The sequence below is a fragment of the Ranitomeya imitator genome, chromosome 1, assembly GCF_032444005.1.
Source record: "Ranitomeya imitator isolate aRanImi1 chromosome 1, aRanImi1.pri, whole genome shotgun sequence".
Classification (NCBI taxonomy): Eukaryota; Metazoa; Chordata; class Amphibia; order Anura; family Dendrobatidae; genus Ranitomeya; species Ranitomeya imitator.
The window spans coordinates 649,560,226-649,587,198 of record NC_091282.1 but is presented as its reverse complement, the minus strand read 5'-3'; the positions used below and the strand labels follow the sequence as shown (position 1 = coordinate 649,587,198).

Here is a 26,973-nt window from a genome sequence, read left to right as displayed (position 1 = left end):
GCATGAGCATCCCCCTAATGCGTCTGCTGATGCAAAGTTTGACGCACATAAAGGAGCAGGCGTCTGCAGCCGAAGAAGAGGGAAGCCTTGATGACATTCAGCCATTGTCTGGTCAGGGCAGTCTACAGAACGAGATAGCGGGCGAAGAGGAGGAGGACGAGGAGGATGATGGGGATAAGTATTTTTTGAATGAGGAAGCTTCTCTGGGGCCAATAGAAACTGTTGGCGTTGCAAGGCCGGGTTCAGGTTTTTTTAGGGAGACAAGTGACGTAGATTTGCCTGAAACTGCCCCTCAACCCAGCACAACCGCAGATTTGACAACTGGAACTTTGGCCCACATGGCGGATTATGCCTTACGTATCCTCAAAAGGGACCCACGCATTATTAAAATGATGACCGATGATGATTACTGGTTGGCCTGCCTCCTTGATCCTCGCTATAAAGGCAAATTGCAAAATATCATGCCACATGAGAACCTCGAACAAATATTAGCAACCAAACAAGCAAGTCTTGTAGACCGTTTGATTCAGGCATTCCCAGCACACAGCGCCGGTGATGGTTCTCACACGAGGTGCAGGGGGCAACAGGGCAGAGGTGTTAGAGGTGCACAAATCAGAAGTGGCGTTGGACAGAGGGGTTTTCTGACCAGGTTGTGGAGTGATTTCGCAATGACCGCAGACAGGACAGGTACTGCAGCATCAATTCAAAGTGACAGGAGACAACATTTGTCCAGTATGGTTACTAACTATTTTTCATCCCTTATCAATGTTCTCCCTCAACCGTCATTCCCATTTGATTACTGGGCATCCAAAATAGACACCTGGCCTGAATTGGCAGAATATGCATTGCAGGAGCTTTCTTGCCCAGCAGCTAGTGTGCTATCAGAAAGAGTATTCAGTGCTGCTGGTTCAATATTGACCGAAAAAAGGACTCGTCTGGCTACCCAAAATGATGATGATCTAACCTTCATTAAAATGAACCACTCATGGATTTCTAATTATTTTGCCCCACCTTTCCCGGCTGACACCTAGCTTTCCTATAAAAAGGTCTTGCTTGTGGACTGGTCTTACTGACTGTTCCAATCTCTTAATCTGTAGCAGCTGTTTGTCCAGCATACAATAGGTTTACACCTCCCTAAATGGGCACACTCCCCCCACGGGGCCGTGGTCTCGCCACTTGGCGCAAGCACCCGTGAGAGTGCGTTTGTCTGAAGAGGTAGGTGTGCCCGCTTTTGGTCGACGGCACTGCCACTTGGTCCCTCATAGTACAATAAAGTGTCTCTGGTGGTGGTGGCTCGCACCCAACGTCAGACACACCATTGTAACATGGGGGGCCCTGGGCCTGTACCGCCGGCCACAAGAGAGTTCCCCCCCAGCTCAATCAGTGCTCTACCACTTGCAAAATTATCTCTCCCAGCTCCACCAATGTTTAGTCTATGCGATGACATCCTTCAATGCCTGGCACTGACAATACCAATTTGTTGACATGTATGATGCTAGTTAAAATAGTCAGGGTCAGTGTCCTATATTGACACCAGTAAATACTTAGCGGCGCCAAATTACTATGTCTGAAACTCAGCAGAGGAACCCACCCCTGTACCTAAGTATGCCACCCTTTTGTTTATTGGTTTTGTTGTTTTGCGAGACATTAACATCTATTTATTTTTTGTGAGTACTAACTGTGTCAGACACTCCTTCCAATCGTCCTCCGCTGACCACACCAATGCTGCCTGTGTACCCCTGCAAGATAATTCGAACTGCATTGAGCCTAATTTTTTTATTTTAGGCCTACTAAGTCTGTCTGCGGTCCCTCCTTCCAATAGTCCTCCGCTGACCACACCAATGCTGCCTGTGTACCCCTGGAACCTATTTAAAAGTGCATAGAGCCTACTTTTTTTATTGTAGGCCTACTAAGTCTGTCTGCGGTCCATCCTTCCATTTGTCCTCCGCTGAGCACACCAATGCCGACCGTGTACCCATGTAACTTTTTTTCAACATGCAGTGAGCCAACTTTGTGGTGTAAGGCCTACTAGCAGTGTCTGTCTGCGCCACTTAATACAGCTGTTCTCCTCAAAAAAAAAAAAAAAGGCTGGTTTTCAGCCTGTCAGAATTATAAAACTGCATTGGGGCCACAAGTTTTGTTGTGGTCTACAAACTGATTCTTCCGCTCAAAGGTGTTCTCCTGGTTGCCTTTCCTGAGCTTCAATCTTCAGGCTCTCGTTAAATAGTTTTTTAATCAAACAACTGCAGTGGGGCTGCTAGTTGGGTTGGGGCCTACTAACGGCGTATGCCGCTCCGTGCTGTTCTCCTGGTTTCCTGTACTGAAATTCCATTTTCAGGCTCTCGTTAAATAGTTTTTTAACCGAACTGCAGTGGGGCTACTAGCTTGGTTGGGGCCTACTAACAGTGTCTGCCGCTCCAAGGTGTTCTCCTGGTTGCCTTTCCTGAGCTTCAATCTTCAGGCTCTTGTTAAATAGTTTTTTAATGGAACAACTGCAGTGGGGCTACTAGTTGGGTTGGAGCCTACTACCAGTGTCTGCCGCTCCAAGGTGTTCTCCTGGTTGCCTTTCCTGAGCTTCAATCTTCAGGCTCTTGTTAAATAGTTTTTTAATGGAACAACTGCAGTGGAGCTACTAGTTGGGTTGGGGCCTACTACCAGTGTCTGCTGCTCCAAGGTGTTCTCCTGGTTGCCTTTCCTGAGCTTCAATCTTCAGGCTCTCGTTAAATAGATTTTTAATCAAACAACTGCAGTGGGGCTACTAGTTTGGTTGGGGCCTACTACCAGTGTCTGCCGCTCCAAGGTGTTCTCCTGGTTGCCTTTCCTGAGCTTCAATCTTCAGGCTCTCGTTAAATAGATTTTTAATCAAACAACTGCAGTGGGGCTACTAGTTTGGTTGGGGCCTACTACCAGTGTCTGCCGCTCCAAGGTGTTCTCCTGGTTGCCTTTCCTGAGCTTCGATCTTCAGGCTCTTGTTAAATAGTTTTTTAATCGAACAACTACAGTGGGGCTACTAGTTTGGTTGGGGCCTACTAACAGTGTCTGCCGCTCCAAGGTGTTCTCCTGGTTGCCTTTCCTGAGCTTCAATCTTCAGGCTCTCGTTAAATAGTTTTTTAATCAAACAACTGCAGTGGGGCTACTAGTTGGGTTGGGGCCTACTAACGGTGTATGCCGCTCCATGCTGTTCTCCTGGTTTCCTGTCCTGAAATTCCATTTTCAGGCTCTCGTTAAGAAGTTGTTGAAACCACACTGCATTAGGCCTACAAGTTGGGTCTGGGTTGTAGAGACGGTGTCTGCCGCTCCAAGGTGCTCTCCAGGTTGCCTCTCCCTAGCTTCTATCTTGAAGCTCTCTTTAAGTAGTTGTTGAAACCACACTGCATTAGGCCCACAAGTTGGGTCTGGGTTGTAGAGACGGTTTCTGCCGCTCCAAGGTGCTCTCCAGGTTGCCTCTCCCTAGCTTCTATCTTGAAGCTCTCGTTAAGTAGTTGTTGAAACCACACTGCATTAGGCCTACAAGTTGGCTCTGGGTTGTAGAGACGGTGTGTGCAACTCCAAGGTGTTCTCCAGGTTGCCTCTCCCTAGCTTCTTTCTTGAAGCTCTCGTTAAGTAGTTGTTGAAACAACACTGCATTAGGCCTACAAATTGGGTCTGGGTTGTAGAGACGGTGTCTGCCGCTCTAAGGTGTTCTTTAGGTTGCCTCTCCCTAGCTTCTATCTTCAGGCTCTTGTTAAATTGTTTTTAATATAACACTGCATTTGGCCTACTTGTTTTGTTGGCCCTACTAACGGTGTCTGCCGCTCCTTGATGTTCTCCTACACTGAACAAACCAGTGCCGCCTGTTTACTTCTGTTACCAATTTTGAACTGCATTTAGCCTACTTACTGATTTGGGCCTACTCACTGTGTCAGCCTCTCATTACAGTTGTACTCCACTGAACAAAGCAATGCTGCCTGGTTAGTCCTGTTACCAATTTTGAACTGCATTTAGCCCACTTTATTATTTGGGCCTATATCTGTGTTTCCTCCTCATCCTGCCAATTGCCCAGCCAGTGATAGATGAGTCTGCTGGTACATTGACCCAGAACGCTACATTCCCCGTGCACGCTACACAGCCAGAATGTGACCCTGCTGAAAGTCAGGTTCCCCTTCCCGCATACCATACCACCTTACACGGGGACAAAGAGGAAGGTGCAGATGAAAGTGCAGGTTCCTTCATCAGGTGGGGGGGGGAATACTCGTTGGCGACGTCACTGGCACAGGGCCCCTCATAGTACGCAAAAGTGTCGCTGCCGGTGGGAGGCGCCCCCGCCGTGCAAACACACCGCCGTACTTTGAGGGGCCCTGTGCCAGTGCCAATGCCAATGAGTGGGCCCCCCCTGCTTGCTCAGGATCACAGCACTTGCAAAGTTGAAATACTTAGCTCTCCCTGCTCTACTGCCGTGACGTGGTCCAGATTTCCTGGGCCCACTAAATACTTGAACCAGCCCTACCCCCCACAACTTTAGCCAAATGACCCCCAATTTCCAATGCCTTACTATTATTATAAGGTAAATTAAGATTGGCAAGCTTCAGTAACAAGAATGGATGTTTTTGCCATTAAAATGGGCACTGTAGGTGTTTTCCTGGCCTCCACTCACTGCCGACTATGCTTCCCCATTGACTTGCATTGGGTTTCGTGTTTCGGTCGATCCCCGACTTTTCGCGATAATCGGCCGATTCCACTCGACTCGACTTTTGAGATAGTCGGGTTTTGCGAAACCCGACTCGACCCTAAAAAACTAAAAGTCGCTCAACCCTAAAAGTCACATGTCCTGGCCATATAAAAAGCGGTCTTCTTGTTTTGCTGTCAACTTTTTCTCAGTGTCACAGTGCAGAAAAGCCATTCCTGCTAGTGCTGCTGGTGGTGCTGAAAGTGAACTTATCAGTTAGCTAGATAGGATCCTGTCCTGTGTGAAATCAGTATTCCAGGATCTAACTAGAATGTGCTAAAACTGTATCGCAGTCTGCAGAGGCCCCATTTGCTTTTAGAAATCGTTTGGGAAAAAACTGTTGCAGTGAGGAATCAGAAGGCCAGATTTCCATTTAAAAAACGTTAGGCCCAATATAGGGATTCAGCGTGGAGTCCCTATTTGCTAATCAACATCATTAGGGATAAAACTGTGTTCCAGTGAGGAATCAGAAGGCCACATTTCCACTTAAATTTGTTAGGAATACTATAGGAGTTCAGCCAGGAGTCCCTATTTGCTAATCCAAATAGTTTCTGATAAAACTGTGTTGCAGTGAGGAATCAGAAAGCCATATTTCCTCTTAAAAATGGTTAGGCCTAATTTCGGTGTTTAGCCAGGAGGCTGTATTTGCTAATCCAAATCATTTGGGATAAAACTGTGCTGTAGTGAAAAATTAGAGGCTCCATTTGCTCATCAAAATTGTTAGGTATAAGGCTAGGTCCATATTGCGTTAATGGGTTAACGCTAGTGGACTCCGTTACATGGTGAAATTGTTGCAATTAACGCCATGCAACGCATCCGTTAGCGCACTCATTGACGGCAATGTGCTAACGGATCTCTAGCACATCGCTAGCGCATGCCATTTTTGGCACGCGCTAGCGATGTCCCGTTAGTTTCGGATGGACCGCGGACGCTGCTTGCAGCGTCCGAGGTCCGTTCCTCACTAGCGCAGATCAGGTATCTGCGCTAGCGGGATTGGCAAACGCGATCCCTTTTGGGACATTGCGTTAGCGCAGTCTGTAGCGCTATGCGCTAAACGGACTGCCCTTACGCAATGTGAACCTAGCCTAAGAGTGTTGTTCAGGCACACTATCCAAGAAAATAAATAGTGATTGTTCATTTAGTGACAGGTAACTGACCGGTGTGGGTCTAAGGTTGTGAAACAGCTGGTTAAAAGAGGGGTAGGGTACGTGCAACATGAGAGAGGAAAAGCGAGGTCGTGGTGGAAGGGCTTGGTGTTCGACATGTACGTGGGTTAGGTGTTAATGTTAATGAGAGCTCAACTTAACAAACACATTCTTGTTCTATCCAAAGACCACTGACAGCATCTGATATTGGAGGAGTTACTCAACTCCCTTTCTTTGGCAGCTGCACAGCAGTACGTAAGCAGTAAGTTGAGGCTCTGAAAAAACATGTGATCCAGTGGATGGCAAGCGCTGCATCAAATGACCTCTCTTCCTCTTCCTCCACCTTTACATCACACAGTACAATATTCAGAGGAGACACCTCAATCACCCTTGTTTCCCCCTGAGTCACAAACTTCTAAATGCCCAACTGATTGTGGGTAATCACAGATGGGCCATTCTGCAGAACTGTTCACACATTCTATTCCATGGGCATCAGAGGTCTGCTCCAAAGAGTCACAGAATCCAGAAAAGGAAAGCATCTGCACCAATGTTCCAATTTTTTTCATGTTGGACCCGGGGCCGGACAAAGTAGGATCCGAGCAGAATCCAGACTCTCATCATCAGATAGTTGTGGAGACGATCCTAATGAGACGCAGATACCAGAGGCCCACACAGACTGTACTGTGTTGTCAGGGCAAGAAGAGAAGGAGTGTGACTCTCAGCGAGACAACAGCGAAAACAGAGAGGATGACAATGAAGTTGTATATCCCACTTGGTGTAAACCAAGAGGCATGCAGCTAAGTAGCTCAGCAGAGGTGGTGGAGGAAAAGGAAGGCAAGGAGATAAATTTGCAGATTGCTGCACAGACATGAAGTGATGCCACCATGACAAGCACTGGATCCTCATCCACAACTTTGGCTTTGTCCAGCACCGGTTACAAGTCTTCAGTTCACAGGAGCAGCAAGGGTTGCCTAGTTTAGGCCTTTTTTGAGACAGCAAAGGATGACCCAACTCACATTATTGGGCAAATTTGAAAAAAAAGACTCAGTAGAGGGAAAAATAGTAAAAATTTGACTTCTACATGCATGACCTGGCACATACACGATCAACATGCATTAGTATGGGAATCTCATTGCGCTAAAATGACGACCATAGGGCCTTGCCAACCCCTGGCCATTACATCAATTGCATTTGCTGCTTCTTCATCCACATCACCAAGTCAAGTGTTCTCACACAGGTCTCCAGCCACAGAAAATCCACTAGTTTATCCCTTACAGTTGGGGTGAGTCAGAGCCCATCAGCTGTTATGGAAGTGGAGATGGCTGCATTTTTGCTTCAATGAGCACCACACATCTTTCTCAATCCTTAATTACATCTCCACGTGCACCTCAATCATAGTAATCCTGCACTTTGTCCTGTTCATCCCACTCCATCCTCTCTAAGCACAGCAGCCAGCCCTTGGTCCCACAGTTGTGGGCATGTAAAATAATGCTTCCTCCTACACATACCAAAGCTAAAAGCTTGAACTCCACCATCTCCAATCTGTTGGCCATGGAAATGCTGCCTTTCTGCCTGGCGGATAAGGAGCTCACTGCAATGAGGCAGTGTTAAAATGAATATGCTTTGGAGATGGTAGTCACACAGCTCTGTAGTTGTGGACAGCTATCCAAGCCAAGTAAGAACACTGGCTGTCTTCACTGAACCTGGAGCCAGGGAAGGCCATGTGTGATAACGGTGCAAATCTGGTGGCGGCCCTACACAAGGGACACCTCGTAGATCAGAGACTTGCATAGCTACGGAGGTCTTTTGGCTTACCGGTTAACTGTTTGATTTGCGATGTTCTGACACAATGGAAATCCACTCTGCACATGTTGCAAAAATTGTGGCAGCAGTGAAGAGACTGGTGCAGAATGTCCTTTTACATAGCCTGGGCCAATGCAAGTGGTGAAAATCACACTTGCGGAGTGGGCACAGATGAAGGACTTCTGCACCCTTCTGCACAGTTTCAAAATGGCTACTAAGATGGTTAGAGCTGATGATGCCATCAACATCACTTTTCTGGTCATTTACATGCTTAAGCATACTTTGAATAGTCTGCATGAGGAAGTGGTGGTCCCAGAGGAAGAGGAGAAAGCAGAGGAGGATGTGGAAGGGATAAGAATATCTGTAAGTTTCAGACTGTCATTGCACAGGCAGGTGCTATTGGAGGATGGATTACAGTGATCGAGGAGGGCTCATGGTACCAGACAAACTGTTTGTGAAGGTGCAGGAGCCAAGGAACAAATTGATTAGGATGAAGAAGAAGAGGTCATGGACAGACAACAGTGAGGAGATGGAAAGGATAATGATCCCCTCTCTTTTGTCCGTGATTGGCTGGAGAAGACGTAGAGCGCAACTGTTGGGAAGCTTTTTGTCACCCTTAAGGTTTTGCGTATAGGTTTGGTTTGGCCTCCCATTGAACCTAATGGAGTTTGGGTACGTTCATCCAACCGTTCGGAAAACATGTTCTGTGAACATTAGCATGTTTGGCAACCGAACCAAATGGAACCTTTAAAGGTTTGATCATCTTTAGTTAGCACTGCAGCCTTGCAGCGCTGGGGTCTTGGATAGTGATGAGCGAATTTGTTTGAAAAAACAATCGTCAAACAAAATCATCACGAATATGGCACTTTCGGATTCGTGATTGGAAACTCAAGCAAAATTTTATAAAATCTGAAAGAATCAGCAACATTCGGTAAAAAGTGAAAATATTTGCATTGGCAGCAATGTATTTTGAGCACTTTGGCTATGATAATGGTGGTGTATGATGAGCGTGGGGCACGTGTTTGATGAGGGTAGGGGGTTGGAAGAGTTCAGAGAAGTGGCGTGCTTGTTAACTATTTTTTCTCTAACTTTATGTGTGCACATTGCGGCTAGCCAATCAGGGAGCAGGGAACACCCACAATGTCCTGACACAATGGCTTGTGTCATAGGCTATTAAAATCACATGTCCCTCCCCATATAATGAGCGGACATCTTGTTTTAGGGCCATTTTGACAATGTAACAGCGCAGAGAGGCTACTCCTAATTCTGGGACTGGTTGCTGATAGATTTTAGCTAGTTAGCTAGTCGATTGTTTATAAATCAGATACTTTAGATAGCCAGAGTCCTGTGTGGCTATGAAATCAACCTTCCCACAGATTTTTTTTAGATTTTTTTTTGCATTACTGAGGTCCACAGACAAAGACATCAGGGCACTAGTGATGAGCGAGTGTACTCGTTGCTTGGGTTTTACCAAGCACGCTTGGGTGGTCTCCTAGTATTTATGACTGCTCGGAGAATTAGTTTTCATCGCGGCAGCTGAATGATTTACAGCTAATAGCCAGCTTGATCACATGTGGGATTCCTTAGCAACCAGGCAACCCCCACATGTACTCAGCATGGCTTGTAGCTGTAAATCATCCAGCTGTGGCAAGGAAAACTAAATCTCTGAACACTAACAAATACTTGGAGACCACCCAAGTGTGCTCGGGAAAACTTGAGCAATGAGTAAACTTGCTCACCACTACAGTGCACATTTTATAGAAGTGTGTTGTGCACTGCTTATATTGTACTCCATGTATGAGTAAACATTTCTAATTTTTTCAGTTGAAAAATGTGATACAGCTTGTCATATCTCACCTTGTAATTTAGTGGCGGTGACATTGTTCTGAGATTTGAGCTGTTGCACAGTAAAAAATAACTTTTTGGCAGTTGCTAATGTGATTCAGCAAGGCATATCTCACCTTGACATTTAGTGGTGGCGAAATTCATTTTTGTGCAGAGCTTGTTTACAGTAAAAAAAAAACTTTCTGCAGTTGCTAACATGATTCAGCACACCATATGTCACCTTGTCATTTAGTGATGTGGTGACGTTGTTGCTACCGTGATTCAGCATGTCATATCTCACTTTGCTAATTAGTGTAGGTGAAATTCAACTGTTTGCATAGCTCATGCAGATTAAAAAAATAAAATTCTGTTGCTAAACATGAAACAGCCCGCCATATCCCATGTTGTAATTTTGTGGCGGTGAAATTAAGCTGTCGGCTGAGCTCATGCTCATTAAAAAACAAATTATGTTACTAGCCGTGATACAGTTCCCCATATCCCAAGTTATAATTTTGTTTCTGTGAAAAGGTTCTGTGTGTAGAACTGTTGCACAGTAATACCTTTTTTGGGGGGCAGTTGCTAATGTGATTCGGCATTCCATATTTCACCTTGTCATTTACTATCAGTGAAATTCAACTGTCTGCATAGTGCATGCAGATTAAAAACAAACATGTTTTCTGTTGCTCAGCGTGATACAGCCCACTATATCCCACTCTGTAATTAAACTAAGCTGTCTGCAGAGCTCATGCACATTAAAAAAAAATCTGTTTTTAAAGGTGATACAGCTTGCCATATCCCACATTGTACTTTACTGGTTGTGAAATTGTTGTGTGTGCAGAGCTGTTGCACAAAAAAAATTGACAAATGTGACACAGCACTCTAGATCCAACTTTGAAATTGTTTGGAGCATATCTTCTAGGTTGTACAGTCCTCATCCACACTAAAAACAAATTTGATTAGTTACTAAAGTTCTACAGTAGGTGAGGTCTCAGTTTGAAATTATTTGGACCAACTAGTTTATGTTATACAGGCCTCATCCACAGCCAAAAATAATGTCTTTCAGTTACTAACGTTCTACAGTAGGGTAGATCTCACCTCGAAATTGTTTGGAGCATCTAGTCTATGTTACACAAGCCTCATGCACGCACACAAAAAAACATTTCTTCTGTTACTAATGTCATACAATATTGGAAATCTCATTTTGAAATTGTTTGGAGCATATCTTCTTTTTTATACAGGCCTCATCCCCACTCAAACAATTCTTTCTGCTGTTACTAACATTCTACAGTAGGGGAGATCTTATTTTCATATTGTTTGGAGCATATCTTCTTTGTCATAAAGGCATCATTCACTCTCAAACAATTCTTTCTGCTGTTACTGACATCATACATTAAGCAAGATCTCATTTTGTAAAATGTTTGGAGCATATCTTCTATGTAATACAGGTCTCATCCACACTCAAACAATTCTTTCTTCTGTGGCTTACATGATTCAGCATGCCATATTTAACCTTTTCTCTTAGTGCTGCTGAAATTCAGTTGTGTGCAGAGCTAGTGCAGAGTAAAAAAAATCTAATTTTTTTGTTGCTAATACTGTGCTCCTTCTGCACTAAGTAACGTGAGTTGGAAAAACTGATGTCATGGTGGAAGAGGGATTAGGCTTGGTGTTCAAGGTGTACGTGGGGTAGATGTTAATCTTTTTGAAAGCATTAGTGAACCAACAACCTTCATGTCCTATCCAAAGGCAGCTGACAACGTCCGTTACTGAAAGTTCTATCCATCTACCTTTCTTTGGCAGATGCACAGTAGTACATCTTATTGATGAGGCCCAGAAAGAGCATGTGCTCAAGTGCATGGCAAGCGCAGCTTCAATTGGCCTCTTCTCCTCTTCCTCCAGCTCAATATCACACCGAGTACAGTCCACAGAGGTGACACCCCAATCACTGTTTCTTTCCCCGCGTCACAAATCTCTAACTGCCCAACTGACTGTAGGGAACCACAGATGGGCGAGTCTGCAGAGCTGTTCACACATTCTATGCCATGGGCATCAGAAGTGTACTCAAAAGCTTCACAGATTCAAGAGGAGGAAATCATCTGCACCGATGTCCAAAATATTTTTAGCATGGTTCCAGGCAGAAAAAAGTAGGGTCCGAGCAGCATCCTAACCCTGGTCACCAGACATTAACCCCCAGGGGGATGTGATCCTGATGAGATTCAAATATCTGAGGCTCATGCAGACTGTACTGTGCTGTCAGGGCAGGAAGAGGAGGAGGGTGACTCTCAGGGCGAGGAATGTGATAATACAGAGGATGATGATGAGGTGGTAGATCCCAGTTGGCATGAACACAGAAGCACGCAGCTGAGTAGGTCATCTGAGGAGGTGGAGGAGGAAGATGAGGCGGTAACATAACGCCATACGGCGCAGACACGTAGTGATGCAGACAAGATGAGAGATGCATCCTCAATCACAACTATGCCTGTGACCAGCAGGTTTTGTGGGTTTGCAGCTCACAGGTGCAGCAAGGGTTGCCTAGCTTGGGCCTTTTTTTTACACCTCAATGGATGAGCCAACTCAAGTAATCTGCCAACTTTGCAAAAATAAGATCGAGTAGAGGGAAAAGTGCAATAATTTGACTACTATATGCATGAACCTTCACATGCACAATCAACATGTGTTACTCTTGGAATCTCAATGCACTAAAATGTGGCCCAGTGGACCTCATAAATCATAAGGTGCCCCATGAATCGCATCTGCTGCTTCTTCCTCCTCCTTTGTTACGAGTCATGTATTATGATGCAGCTCTCCAAATGCAGAACCTTTGGTTTTTTACTTACTCCAGTCACACTGACTGAGAGCCCGCCATCAGCTGTAATGGAAGTGGACATGCCTGCTGTTTTTGACCGATCTCAGAAAATGAGCACACCATAACTTTCTCAATCCACCGTAACATCTCCACCTGCACCTCCCTCACGATCCAGAAGTTTGTCTGGTTCACCGTACTCTGTCTTCTCTCAATACTGTAGCCATCCTTTCTGCCTGGTAGATACAGATGGTTTCTGAAAGCTGATGGCCGTTGCAGTCCCCCAGTACCAGTTGCCCACTCGCCATTACTTCTCTAACAAAGCTGTATCTGCACTACACCAGAATGGCGCAGACAACATCACCCATTCCTTAACTAAATCTGTCAGGGTGAATTTCACCACAGACACTTGGACAAGTAAGCATGGCCAAGTGCTTTACATCTCACTGACTATGGGGGCAGGCGAAGAACGTGCTGCTCCACAAGTCTTGGCATGCTTAAGACTTACAGGACAAACCTATATATTTCACACTTCTTTCACTGCTTCTGCCTCCTCGTCTACCTCCTCTAGGGCCTCCACCTGCACGCCCTCAATCTCTGCCTTAAAAAACACGCATTCCAAGAGCACAGAGTGAATCCTCACCACCTCCAAACTGCACAGCCAGGGCTCACCGCAATAAGGCAGTGTTAAAAATTGATATGACTTGGAGATCGCAGTCATTCTGCTGAAAAGTTGTGGACAGCTCTCCAGGTCAAGTTTGAGCAATGGCTGACTCTGCTGAACCTGCATCCAGGGGGTGGAGGCCCTAAGCCGAAGCAAGCCCATACACGTGCCTTGCATGGATCCTCAACCTGGTGGTAAGCATGGAAGCTGTGTGCTCACTTCCGCCGTTCGCACCCCTCAGGTCATCGACTTCCATCGATAGAGAGGTCTTTGTCCATGCCAGTTAACAGTTGATATGCAATGTGACGACATGGTGGAATTCCACTCTGCACATGTTGCAGCAGTTGTGGCAGCAGCAATGAACCCTCACGCAGTATTTCATGTCATATAGCCTGAGCCATTGCAGTACAGACTTGGCGCATATCACATTTATGGAGTGGTCACAGTTTAAGGACCTCTGTACCCTCATGCACAGTTTTGAAATAGCTATAAGATGGTTAGCACTGATGATGCCATCATCAGCATCACTATTCTGGTCATCTATATGCTGGAGCAGACTTTGAAAAGCCTGCAGGAGGAGGTGGTGGTGCCAGAGGAGCAGGAAGAAGCAGAGGAGGATGTGAAAGGGATATGTTTTTCTCAAAGTTCCAGACTGTCATCATACAGGCAGGTGCCATGCGAGGGTGGATTTCAGCAAACGAGGGGGGCTGTTGATAACAGATAAACTGTTAATGAAGGTGCACAATCCGAGGAATTAATAGAGGAGAAAGAGGTGATGAGCAAGCAGCTGTCAGGAGGTGAAGCGGATATTCATCCCTCTCTGTTGTTTTTGGTTGGCGGGAGGGGATGGAGGAAAGCAGCATCAGTGTTAACCAGCCACCAACACAGGATGGGCTTGGACCTCATGGAAGAGCCCGACATCAGTGCCTGTTTGCTGCACTATCTGCAACATTATCCCCTTATAGTTATGATTCAAAATAGTGCTGACTACTAGGTTGCCACTCTGTAGACCCACGCTAAAAGACAAAATTTTGCCCGATGCTTCCTACCCTGGAAAGGGACTCATGAATGCTGATGTATCAAAACACGCTTTTACACAGCCTTAAAAGAGGTTTTACAAAAGACAGCAGTGAGGTACACAGTGTGCATCACAGCTCTAGACTTGCAACCTCAGACACGTCAATTCATCAATGCCAAAACATTAGCAGCAGCAGTAGTGTGTCAGAAACAATTTCTGTGTAAACTTATTTACTTGTGTGTGGGTAGATGAATGCCTGTCTATGGATGAAAGCTCCGAATCATTCCCATCCCTAGTGTTGTTGCCTGCTCGCAAATGGTGGAAGCTACCTGATGCTACTCTGCACATCCAGCACACAATTCAGCGTCTCTCAGCAGCAATGGCCAGTGCGGTGCCGTGCGCTTAGTGCGCTTTCCGGGCCCTGGTTAGGGTGGTTAGTGGCGTCCGCCAGAGTAGCGTTGTACGCACTCTTGTGTGATAAACTATTATTATTAGTTCAGTTCTATCCATGACACCACAGTAACGGTGTCGCGCGTAAGAGGTCTAGAGGAACTCTTTCTCCGTATCTTGGGACAGAGTTCTGTAGCCCTTTACTTGCACTCTCTGTGCGGTATCGTGGCCCTGTGACGCAACATCGTTCGCTTCCTTCATACCGGGTGAAGCTAATGTGTGTGTGGATTCACATTATACCGCCATCTAGTCCGCCATTACCGAGCAGCAGGTGTCCTTTCTGCACGGAGGACTCCGGACTGCGAAAACACCTCATATCCTCTCTAATTATTATTTGGTGCGTTCCGCCAGTCCTAACACCTATTTCTACTGTGGTGAAATTAATGCAACTCTGTTGGTGTCTGCCACTAATATTTGTAAATATGTAGACACCTGGTTGAGTCTGCTTCATGTATGTTGCCTGTAGCAGTAGGCCTCTGAGACCGTCAGGCCACCACTCTCTTTGAGTCAACTACCCATGTTACTATCCTTAGATTTTTCTGACAATAATAGTCTACAAAACTGTTATTTGTGCCACCTGAGTGTTTCTGAGCACCGAAGCAAGTTGAGCTGTTACATGTGGTATCATGGCTCTAAACACAGCAGGCCTACACTGATCCCTCATCCACCTTGTCTTAATTTGAAGTTCAATTCAAAGCTGTAAATGCTGGCCCAGACCCATATGCCTCATGCATGGCTGATTGCTGCTGTGCCATTCTAAAACTTGTACTGGGGCTCACAGTAGCACAAGCAACATGCGACTTGAGGTTGCGTTAAAAAATGGCTCCTGCTACAATTTGCAAAAATGGCCACACCACTAGTTCCACGATTAAATCAATTTAACACAGAACTCTTAGTGACCTGACATGAGGAGTAGTGATTACCAGCTAGAGTATATTATCCACCCAACACTGTAATCCGGGGAGTTGGACCGTATGAAGTTCAATTGTGTAAAGAGTTATGCATTCTCAATCAAGCTCACCCATATGTTCTCAGTTGACCCATTATACAGCCAAAAATAGAAAATGCAGCGAAGATGCTAAAGAGGGTTTACAGTGCAAGGTGTTTAAACTCATAGCATAAAATCACATACTTGTACATAATTATGGGGGTACTCATGTGTGGAGGGGAACAAGGAACTAAGCTCTTTCCAAACACAATAGATACTGGCTATGTTACATGCACACTGCTACTGTTAGCCATTTATAGACTTGTTTCAATTTCTGGCAGTTAAATGGAATCTGATCTGGTGCTGGCCTTCACTAGATCCAAATTGGTCCCTGTGAAGAATGGTACCAAACAGATCACACAGAAACCCTCCACTGCCACCATATGTGAAAGATTTGCACCTTCCACCCCGATTGTTGTCAATATAATGTCAGCAGGATCACGTGGTAAGGTCTCCCCACTTTTACCAATCTGATGTTCTGCACCCCCTGGAGTCACGTAAAGTAATTTTAGCACAGTTTTACACAGACACCCCACCCTGTCCACATGGGCCCAGGGAGGCACGGGGAATGAGAGGATGTGGCCCACACTTTCACTCACCCACAACCCTGACAGACCCCTTTTACTAGCACCAATGAAACAGCATCTGGTCAGCTCGGTAGAACTGCCACCAGTTCCTCGTTTGCTATACATCTCGTCCATTAACAGTGTTAAATAGGGCCAGAAACCAACCTCGGCAGTATGGAACATTAAACCGAGAAATGTACGTGTAGATTCGTGGAGCGAGATAAAAGAGAAGACCAAGGTTAAATTACATATTTAATCACCTTATGGGCACACTAGACAATACACTATATGCACGACACTTACAAGTATATAATGGTCAGATATGCAAATACAATAGTGGTAGGACAAAATATATAAGCAGTATACATGGGTCAATTATCAGTAGATGAAAGGCCTGGCTTGAAGGGGAGGGGTTGCCATATGGGAGGCTTGGGGTCTTCTCTGTTCCTAGACTTCTAACACAATATTCTGTCACAACCTATCCAGAGAAAAAGCAATAGGGCAAGCTCTGCAAGACCAATTAACTCCTCTCTGTCACTCCCTTCCTGCCCTGTGGACTGAACCTAAATCCCCTCCCCTTGCCTCTGCAAAACTCCAAAATCTATGAAAGATCATAACTCCTTTCTGGACAGTTCTAGGGAGATGGATCTGGTCGGTTCCTGCTACGCATTAAGACCAGACACAGTTTGCTTTCTGTATCTTACTGGATGTTCTAGCTATCTCCTCAAGAAGTGAGGTTGGGATTATGTGAGAGCCAGGAGGTCACTCATCGTGTTTTTGGGATCTCCGAACTATAACCAGTGTGTAGCAAAGACATACAATAAGCCCATATTCTTCTTATGAAATCCTAGCTGACATAAGAAAGCAATTTTGACTTCATGGTCTACAAGAATTTTGTTCTGCTCTGAGCTGGGCAAGGTGTCAATTCTGTCACTCACAGCCCTTTAATTTTTGACCCCCCTGCTTCTGCTTGTCAGTTAGGGGCTTGTTTAAGGAACTGGTTACTGTAATCTTAGTACTTCTGCAAAGCTCAGCCACAGGAAGAGGTTCATGACTGACTGAAATGTTCACTGCATACTGCAATACTGTGAATTGTTGTATGATGTATAAGTGAATGGATCATCAAAGGTTCAAGTTCCCTAATGTGACTAGGAAATGTGAAAAATAGAAAATGAAAGATAACAAAATGTAAACATTTTCAGAAAAATCATAAGGAAATTAAAAATTTACCATATTGGGTATCAATGCATCTGTAAAAGTTTGTGCTATCAAAATATACAATTAATTAGCCCAAATGGTATTGTAAAAGTTTTATCAAGAAGAAAAATCAATACAGAACAATTTCTAGTTTTTGGTCACCTCACTAATTCTTCTCTAAAAATTGCATTTAAGTGGAAAATCATCATTGAGAGCCTAAATTGATATCAATATAACCTTCTCCTTGCCACTCTAGAAAAAATTTCACCCAACTAAACATTAAAAAAAAAATAAAAGCTATCATTCTCAAATGGTGACACAAAAACATTTTTTTTACTTTACAAACTTATAAAATTTTTCTCTACTTAATGGGAACCTGTCACTCCCAAAATCGATGGTGAGGTAAGCTCACCGTCATCAGGGGCTTATCTACAGCATTCTGTAATGCTGTAGATAAGCCGCCGATATTACCTGAAAGAGAAGAAAAAGAGGTTAGATTATACTCACCCAGGGGCGGTCCTGCTCCGATAGGTGTCTCAGGTCCGGAACAGCACCTCCCATCTTCATTCCATGATGTCCTTGTGAGCCCTCGCGGGCAGGGTCCTCATTCCTCCTGTACCAGTTATGACTTGTATTGTTTAAGATTATTGTACTTGTTTTCATTATGTATACCCCTCCTCACATGTAAAGCGCCATGGAATAAATGGCGCTATAACAATAAATAATAATAATAATGTCCTCTTCTGGTCTTCACGCTGCGGCTCTGATGCATGCGTACTTTGTCTGCCCTGTTGAGGGCAGAGCAAAGTACTGCAGTGCACAGGCACCGGAAAGGTCAGAGAGGACTGGCGCCTGCGCACTGCAGTACTTTGCTCTTCTCTCAACAGGGGCGGAGGCGGCTTGCGGGAAGGTCCATCAATACTGCGGTGGGTACATGCTTACATTTGCCGCTTTCTATGTGTTTCCCATTTTGGGAGGATTACCTCGTAGCACTATAGCTATTACACATAGTAGGGAATATTCATAACGTTAGCCCTCGCTGGTGGTAATTTACTATCTGTTGGTCTACCCCCGACTGATTGGGAATTTCCTTTGGAGACTTGTTTTGTCTGTATTATCTCATTGTCTCAAACTAGTGCAGTATTATTATTGCAAATATCTTATGCATTTCTAATAAATCTCTAATTATTGACCTCCTGCGGATCTGCCTCCTGCTATGTATTTTCAGCACTGTTTTAGTCACGTTCTGTGTTTCACCTCCATATACCTGTGGTCATTGTTTTAACAATAAAGTATTGATATTTGTATACCATATACTCTCACCCGGTATCATCTCTTTCTTGTGGGCATATGTTTGGCATATGATGATGGGTTGTATTATAGTCTTTATCATGGGTACTGATTTGTGACTGTTATTTATGTACCATGTGGACAAATACCATAAGTAGCCATCTTCCCTCAACAGGGCAGACAAAGTACGCCTGCACCGGAGCCGCAGCGTGAATACAAGAAGAGGACGTCATGGAATGAAGATAGGAGGTGCCGGAGCGGACCTGAGACACCCATTTGACCGGACCGCAGTGGGACCACCCCTGGGTGAGTATAATCTAACCTCTTTTTCTCCTCTTTCAGGTTACATCGGGGGCTTATCTATAGCATTACAGAATGCTGTAGATAAGCCCCTGATGACGGTGAGCTTACCTCACCATCGATTTTGGGGGTGACAGGTTCCCTTTAAATAAAAAAATATATGCATGCTTAGTATCGCTGCAAATCTAAATGACTTGGAGACTTATATTTATGGGTAATTTTTAGCATAAAATGAATGCCAAAGAAACAAACAAAAAAAACCATAAAAGAATTGCATTTTTCTTCACAATTTCACCAGTACATTGAATGTTAAAATAAATGGTTTAATTCAAAACTAGATCTTGTCCCACAAAAAAAAAGCTCTCAAACGATTATGTCAACAAAAATATAAAAAAATAAGGCTTTTGGGAGAAAAAGAGAAAATAAATCATATGTAAAAAAACAGAAGTTGTAGAGATTCCTGTTCCTAAAAAAGTTCAGAAAATAGCATTATCATAACACAGATCTAGCAAAGATTACCTTGACACAGATAGCAAAGTGACATAGTGACACAAAAAAAGTGATATTCTACCTACTGTGACTTCAGTCAATGGTGCAATATTAGTTTTCTTTATCAAGTGACAAGTTAACAAGATGCTGCATTGTGTGGTAAGCTACATCTGTAATTTTTTTAAAGTTTGGACTACTAGGAATGTAGAAAAGGAACATTGAAAAAATATTGGAGAATATTGATCACACTCTATACTGTTTACTTGCTGCCACTTCCATTACTATTACCAAAAGACAGCAACACTCATCTCCTGCTTGTCCATTTTGTTCTGTAGCTTCACTGTACTGCTGTTGGAATCCTACCCTTTAAGGATAAACTGTACAGAAACTGCTCCCAAAACCTAAATATTTTTGCATGACTTCTTAAAAAGTGATTGCTTCTTCATTTCCCAAACAACAAATCTATTGTTGATTCCATAAAAAGGGATCATTTTTGGACAGCTTGTTAAAAAGCCATTACTCTTTCTTGTCTCAAATTGCAAACCTGTTTCTCATCAAAACATAGGGAAAAAATAAAAAAGAAAGTTAAAAAATTCCATTGCTTCTTCTCTTTCCAAACAGCCAACCTGTTAATTATTACATAATAGGATAATGTTTTGGAAAGTTTGTAAAAAACCCTATATCTTATTGATTTAACAAACAGCAAACCTGATGATACTCCCCAAACAGGGATAATTTTTACCACCGTTTATCAGAAAACCATGGGTTCTTCCGTGTTCACCACTTATGCATAAACACAGGCACCGTAGTTATCTGTCCCTCAAAAAGTTAAACTGTTTTTCATCTTAAAAATCATAACAATTCTGATATTGTGATATGTTATTAAACACTGTTATTTACAACCAGTTACCATCTATTTCCCCATAGCTATTTATTGACAATGGGGAGAAGCTCTAACAAACAAATTTGCATAGCCCATTTAAAAATGCATTTTTTATTGAAAGTGTCAAAAAAATACTTGAATTTTTTTATTTTATCAAGCTTTCAGATGACATCTAGAAAAATTTCAGATTGTTTATTGTGACTGATCTTTGGATATCGGTCGATCCCATTGGAGCGTACATTACTTAGAGTTAGAACTCGGCATCGGTCGATCCCATTGGAGCATACATTACTTAGAGTTAGAACTCGGCATCGGTCGATCCCATTGGAGCATACATTACTTAGAGTTAGAACTCGGCATCGGTCGATCCCATTGGAGCATACATTACTTAGAGTTAGAACTCGGCATCGGTCGATCCCATTGGAGCGTACATTACTTAGAGTTAGAACTCGGCATGGGTTGCTAAATTAAACGAAAGATGATTCATGTGGATAGCAGCACTATTAATTTCATGTTTTGGTCAGAAATTATCTATTCTGTGATAATCTGTTACAAATTTGGCATGAATTAAGTTTTAAGAGCTCCAGGTCTTCAGGTCAAGTACAAATTGGCACTGAGCATGGGGTAAAGAAGGGACAAGGAGGTTTTACACTACAGAATTTTGTTGTTGTTCTATGTTTACCAGTAATATCATTATGCTTTTAATAAAAATAATTTTAAACGAAGACAATCTTGGATTGGATTTTTTCTAATAGTGTCTTTGACATCTTTATTTCTAACACTGTAAATGATAGGGTTTAGCATGGGCGTCACAGCTGAGTAGACCATAGAGACAGACTTGTCAATGTTTACAGAACGGGAATGTGGCCGTAAATATAGAAGCATAATGGTCCCATAGTAGAAAGTCACCACAATAATGTGAGAGACACATGTAGACAGAGCTTTATACCTCCCATCAGATGAATTGATCTTCAAGATTGTGGACACAATATGGATATAGGAAATCAGGATCAAGAGAAAAGATAAACTAACTATGATTCCTGCCGAAATATACATTGCTAACTCATGGAAAAAAGTGTCACTGCACGACATTTGTAAAAATGGAGGAACCTCGCAAAAGAAGTGGTTTACATGATTGGAACGGCAGAAGGGCATCTGAAAGGTGTAGATCACTTCCATAAATGAGTGGATGAAGCATGAGATCCATGACGCAGCGGCCAGACTGATACACATCTTCCTGCTCATGATGATGTTGTAATGCAGTGGCTTACAGATGGCAACAAATCTATCATAAGCCATTACAGCAAGTATGAAACACTCTGTAGACCCAAAAGCCAAGTGAAAATGCATCTGGATGGCACATTCTAGTAGAGAGACGCTCTTGTCTGCAGATAATGTGTTCTTTATTATTTTAGGCACCACAGTGGTAGAGAAGCAAATGTCAATGAAGGAAAGATTTGTTAAAAAAAAGTACATGGGAGTGTGGAGCTTTGGATTAACAGTTACCACTATGATCAGTAGAAAATTTGCTAACAATGTTATCAAATAAATGACCGAGAATGAAAGGACACCAATAACCTTCAAGTGCGGAACATCAGACAAACCAAGGAGAATAAATCTGGTCGCAGAGGATTGGTTGAATGGGTCCATTACACATAAATAGACACCTTCCATGAATAAAAATATGAATATGAATAACATTATCTGAATATTGTATTGTCTTGTTTTAATCATTACATCACTAAAAATAGTCTCAAAAAAAGTGTGAAATGTTTTTGGGACTTTCATTTTTCCCATTAGGTTTTTCATGAAACTTGTAGATGAACTATACCAATAAAGGTTTTTCTGGTTTAAACGAGAAGCCTGAACAAGGAAAAACACTACACTACACTATAGCATAAAACCTTGTACCATCTGTAAAAACAGTGATAGTATCATGTTTTGGGTCTGATTTGATGCATATGGGCCAGGACGACTGCCATCATTCATAGAAAAAAAAGTTCTGAATTATACCAGTACATTCTAAAGGAAAATGTCTGCACATCTTCTATGAACTGAAGCTCAAGAGACCATGGGTCAAGCAGCCAGACGGAAACCCAATTTGTTCTACAAAATAAAGGTTAAAGAAAAAATAGTTGTGAAAGTTGTAATGGCAAAGTCAAAATCCTGAACTTAATGAAGATTGTCCACTACTTGGACAACCCCTTCTCAATCTCGGTTTCACCTTTGTAAAATAATAAATATATTTATCTCTGTTGCTGGTGCCAATCCAGTTGTATTGGCATTGGTACTCCCAGGGATCGTGTGACATTGTTATATTGTCTATGCAACTTGGTCTTTATAATTACCGTATTCTGGTGAATTTTATGAATATTATGTTAAATTATTTACTTGTAAATATTTTTAGGCTGTGATCAAGGTCTGCGGACTGAAATGTTGGCCTTTCTACTTGTACAGAATTAATGATGCACCCTTTTCAAATAAATCTCACATTGATTGATTTGAGTGTCGAGGTATTTTAATATTTGTGCTATTGTTATATGTCACGTGATCCCTGCTGGCCGTAATCACGTAATCACGTAATCAATGCTGGCCTTCCTTCAGACAAATCATATACTTCCACAGGAAGTAAGAGCTGAGGGCAGGGAGAGTGAAGAACAGGCTGCTAATTGGCCACAGGGATGGCTTGACATAACAATGTTATGCAAACACTGGGTGAGAGGTGAATATATGTGTTATTATTTTACAAGGGGCAACTTAGTGATTGAGAAGTGTTTGTCTGAGTAGCAGTTTGTCTGCTTGTTATAAAAATGTTGTGGAAGGATGCAAGCAGTTCATGGTTATGGGAAAAAATGCATCAACATAAAAGAGTTGAAGTTGTTTTGCAGGGAGGAATGGACTAAACTTCTTCCAAGTCGATATGCATTACTATTAAACAATTACTGGAAACATTTAGATCTAGCTATTGCTGCACAACGTGGTCACATTTGGTACTGAAAGCAGAGTTCACATATATTTGACAAACGCAGATGTAATATTAGATCATTTTTCTCAATTAAAAAAATCACAGTCAAATGTTTTTCTCTAATTTGTTGGATTTGGTTCTTTTTATCTACTTTTAGAACTTGGTAACAATCTGATGTAGTTTTATACTGAAAATCAAAAGTGTTACAATGTTTTGAACTTCTGAAATTCATGCTCCATATCTCACCGTCCACTACTGATTTGAAAGTGAGACTACCATCATTTTATAGACAATCATCTTGGTTACCTCATACATAAATTTGACTTGCAACTATTTAGCATATGATTAGTTATGCAGATTCTTGTCATGTCAATGCCTTGTTGCTGTTTTGCTCCCCGTGGTGGAAAAATCTTTTTCTTCCTGTATACTGGAAAGTACAAACTGTTCTCCCATTTTTTAATAGCTTAATTCCCAAGCCAAAGATCACTGGTTTGATTCGACGAACAGTCATGAAAAAGATTTCCCAAGAAAAGGGAAACCACATAATTCAGCTCATTGATAGTGGCCTGTCGGCCAACAAAATTGCCAAACTGCATCATGTGAGTGTCATTACAGTTGGAAGAATATCAAATGAAGACTGTCCATCCATTCAAAAGCCAAGAGGTGGACCTCCAGTCAAACAGAGTCAAAAAATCAGCTCATCACAAGGTCTATCTGTGGCTTGCATTAGTGAGATCACAGACATCCATGCAAGCACAGTGTGATGCACATTACACAAGTCTGCAATGGTGGCTCGAACTAAGGTGAAGAATCCTCGACTTCAATATCATCAAAGGAAGAGCCTGCTGGAGTTTGCAATAAACTACAAAAAGCAGACAGAAGAAGACAGGAAATGATTGACTTGGATCAGTGAGACAAAAGTCAATAGACTAGGCTCTGATGGATCCCAATGGGTCTGAATGAAACAAGGAAAAAAGGGCTAATAGATTGAGAAAGTGAATTAACTGTCATATTCAGTGGACAAAGCCTGATGATATGATGATGTTTCACAGTCAAAGGTGTTGGATACTTGATCAGGATTGATGGTGTTCTCAATGCTGAGCTATATGTGAGTATCCTCCAAGACGAGTAACTTTGTACACTCGAGTACTATGGGTATGATGAGGACAACATAATGTTCCAATAGAACAATGACCAAAAGCATATGTTGAGATTGGTGAAAAAATGGTTCGATGACAAGTAGAGGTGCTGGATTGGCCGCCACAGTCTCCAGACCTCAACGCAATGGAACACTTGTGGATAGAATTGGAGAAAAACCTGTATACAAACCCAAGTGAATTGACCAGTATGCGCCAAATTTGGGAACGTGTAGATAAGACCTGTAACCAGATTTTGGTTGAGACATGTTTGAATTTGATCGAGATCATGTCCAGAAGTGGATTTAAAAAATACTAACAAAATAATAAAAAATTAAATTTAGATTTTTAGAAACAAAACAGTAGCAATGCAGTGACATGACAATAATTTGCATAACTAATGATATGCTAAATAGTTGCAAGTCAAATTTACGTATTAATTAGCAAAGATGATTGTTCATAAAATGATGGTAGTCTCACGTTCAAAGTAGTAGTGTTTGATGAGATATAAATACAAAAAACAACAAAGCTTGTGGGCATAAAAATGGGGGGTAAGTAGCAGCATGTAACATGGAAGCAAGGAGCAAGGTGAAGAACACTGCATATAACCTGAGTATGTGCTGCCAGGTGAAAAACATCAGGCTAAATGCATACAAAGATCCATACAGACAATAATGAAATAATGGTTGATCCAAGTGGAAGCCATGCCATATGGAACAGCAGTATAGACATACCAGTATATGCAGGGAACAACGCTGACTCCAAACCACCCCGACGCGCGTTTCGGTATAGTCCTTCTTCAGGGGACTTTTTTTGGTATTTATAATAAACTTTCCATGAATTGCATACACTTTGGACAATGGCACTAGTTTTATTTAGTGGTTTTCTTTGTAGTTAGTATTAGTGTGTCCTACACATTTCCATGCACAGGCCCGATACATAGGTTGTTTCTCCTTAGTAATATGATTCTTTATTTGTATTATTGCCTGTTTAGCTTGCCTTATTTTCATTTGATGAGATATGAAGTCTGAAAGTCAAAAGTTCAAAACATTGTTACCCTTTTACTTGTCAGTATAAAACTACATCAGATTTTTACACAAATTCTTAAAGTAGATAAAGAGAACCAAATCTAACAAATGAGTGAAAAACATTTGACTGTAATTTTTTTTAAATGAAAAAAATGTTTCAATATTATCTGTGCGTGGAAAATGTATGTGAACCTCTGCTTTCAGGACCAAATGTGACCACATTGTGCAGCAATAACTAGACCTAACTGTTTCCAGTAATTGTGTTAGTCCTGCATTTCAACTTGGAGGAATTTTAGTTAATTCCTCCCTACAAAACAGCTTCAAATCTTTTATGTTGAAGCATAACTAATCATATGTTAAATATTTGCAAGTCAAATTTGTGTATGAGATAGCCAAGATGATTGTCTATAAAATAATTGTAGTCTCACGCTCAAAGCAGTAATGAATGGTCAGATATAGAGCTTGTTACTGTAGATTATATTTATGCAGAACTTTGGGAAAAGCTTCTATAATACTACTTAAACCTTTCAATGCAAATGAGGGAGCCCGAATTTTCCACCACTTGTTGGCGGAACACCCGGTCTGCACATTTCCATCCTAGTTTACAGATGAGTGAATCATTTAATGAGAGTTTCAACTAGCCAAGCAGTACACACATAATTTACATTTGCCAGAATTCTATTTTTTTTTTTTTTTTTTTTTTTGGGGGGGGGTCATTTACAGAAATATTGCAAATTGCCACTAGCTTGCCTACTTTATGCTGCAGTCAATTGGGTCAAGAAGAAAGTGTTAAACAGTAATACTCTCCTGGCTCTCATGTATATTTTTTAGTCCAGTCACCCATGTGATCTTCACAGGGTCATATTTGGAGGCTCCTGGCATTCAACATCTATGGTTTCTCTTGAGCTTACTAGTTCACAAAGGTTACAGGTGGCAAAGATAACAAGTACTAGACGATACCAAAGATGGTCCAGTGAAAGTGACCAACTTTCAGGAGATTCCTAACTCTAAGGCCACATTCACATATTCAGTATTTGGTCAGTATTTTACATCAGTACTTGTAGCCAAAATCAGGAGTGGAACAATCAGAGGAAAAGTATAAAACTGCACCACTTCTGCATTTATCACCCACTCCTGGTTTTGGCTTACAAATACTGATGTAAGATACTGGCCAAATGCAGAACATGTGAACGCGGCCTTAAGGCAATTGCAGTATCTACACTATAGAGTGTTATAACAAAATAGATAAAAAAAACTAGTCTAAAATGGAATATAATATAACTTTAAGTGTAAAAGATAACATTCTTAAGTTTAACTTTCAAATAATTGCGGCATATTCTATAAATCACTCAATTTAAGTAATATTTTGAACAAACATTTGAAGAATTTTACTCACAGCAGTTTAGTATCGTAACAGAGTGGCCCCCATGGAGATGGAGCAGAAGCTAGGTTTACATAATGTGGTTTATATAGCATTTGATGAACAGTAGTTATTGGGCTGAGTTATCCTAGCACAAAATATACTAATCCCTTGTTTGCAAAGTAATTAATTCTCTTGGGATTAAAGTGTGCTTTTTCACTGGTGAGGCTCGTAAAAGATAAATTAGTCCCTATATTAATAGAGAAATAGATAGATCCGCCAGGAAATTTTAGATTCAGTTTCCTTAAGAAAAAAAAATAAGGGAGAAAAGTATTACTTTTTGCCTGTCAAACCCAGGAGAA

At 42.2% G+C, this 26,973-nt stretch overlaps 1 protein-coding gene across 1 annotated transcript; it reads right to left on the bottom strand.

The window, feature by feature from the left end:
- Positions 1–19,968: 19,968 nt before the first annotated feature.
- On the bottom strand, positions 19,969–21,819 carry LOC138658001 (olfactory receptor 5G3-like). The gene has a single exon (XM_069745584.1). The coding sequence runs from the start codon at positions 21,794–21,796 to the stop codon at positions 20,816–20,818; it is 981 nt and encodes a 326-aa protein (XP_069601685.1). The 5' UTR covers positions 21,797–21,819; the 3' UTR covers positions 19,969–20,815.
- Between the last annotated feature and the right edge of the window lie 5,154 nt (positions 21,820–26,973).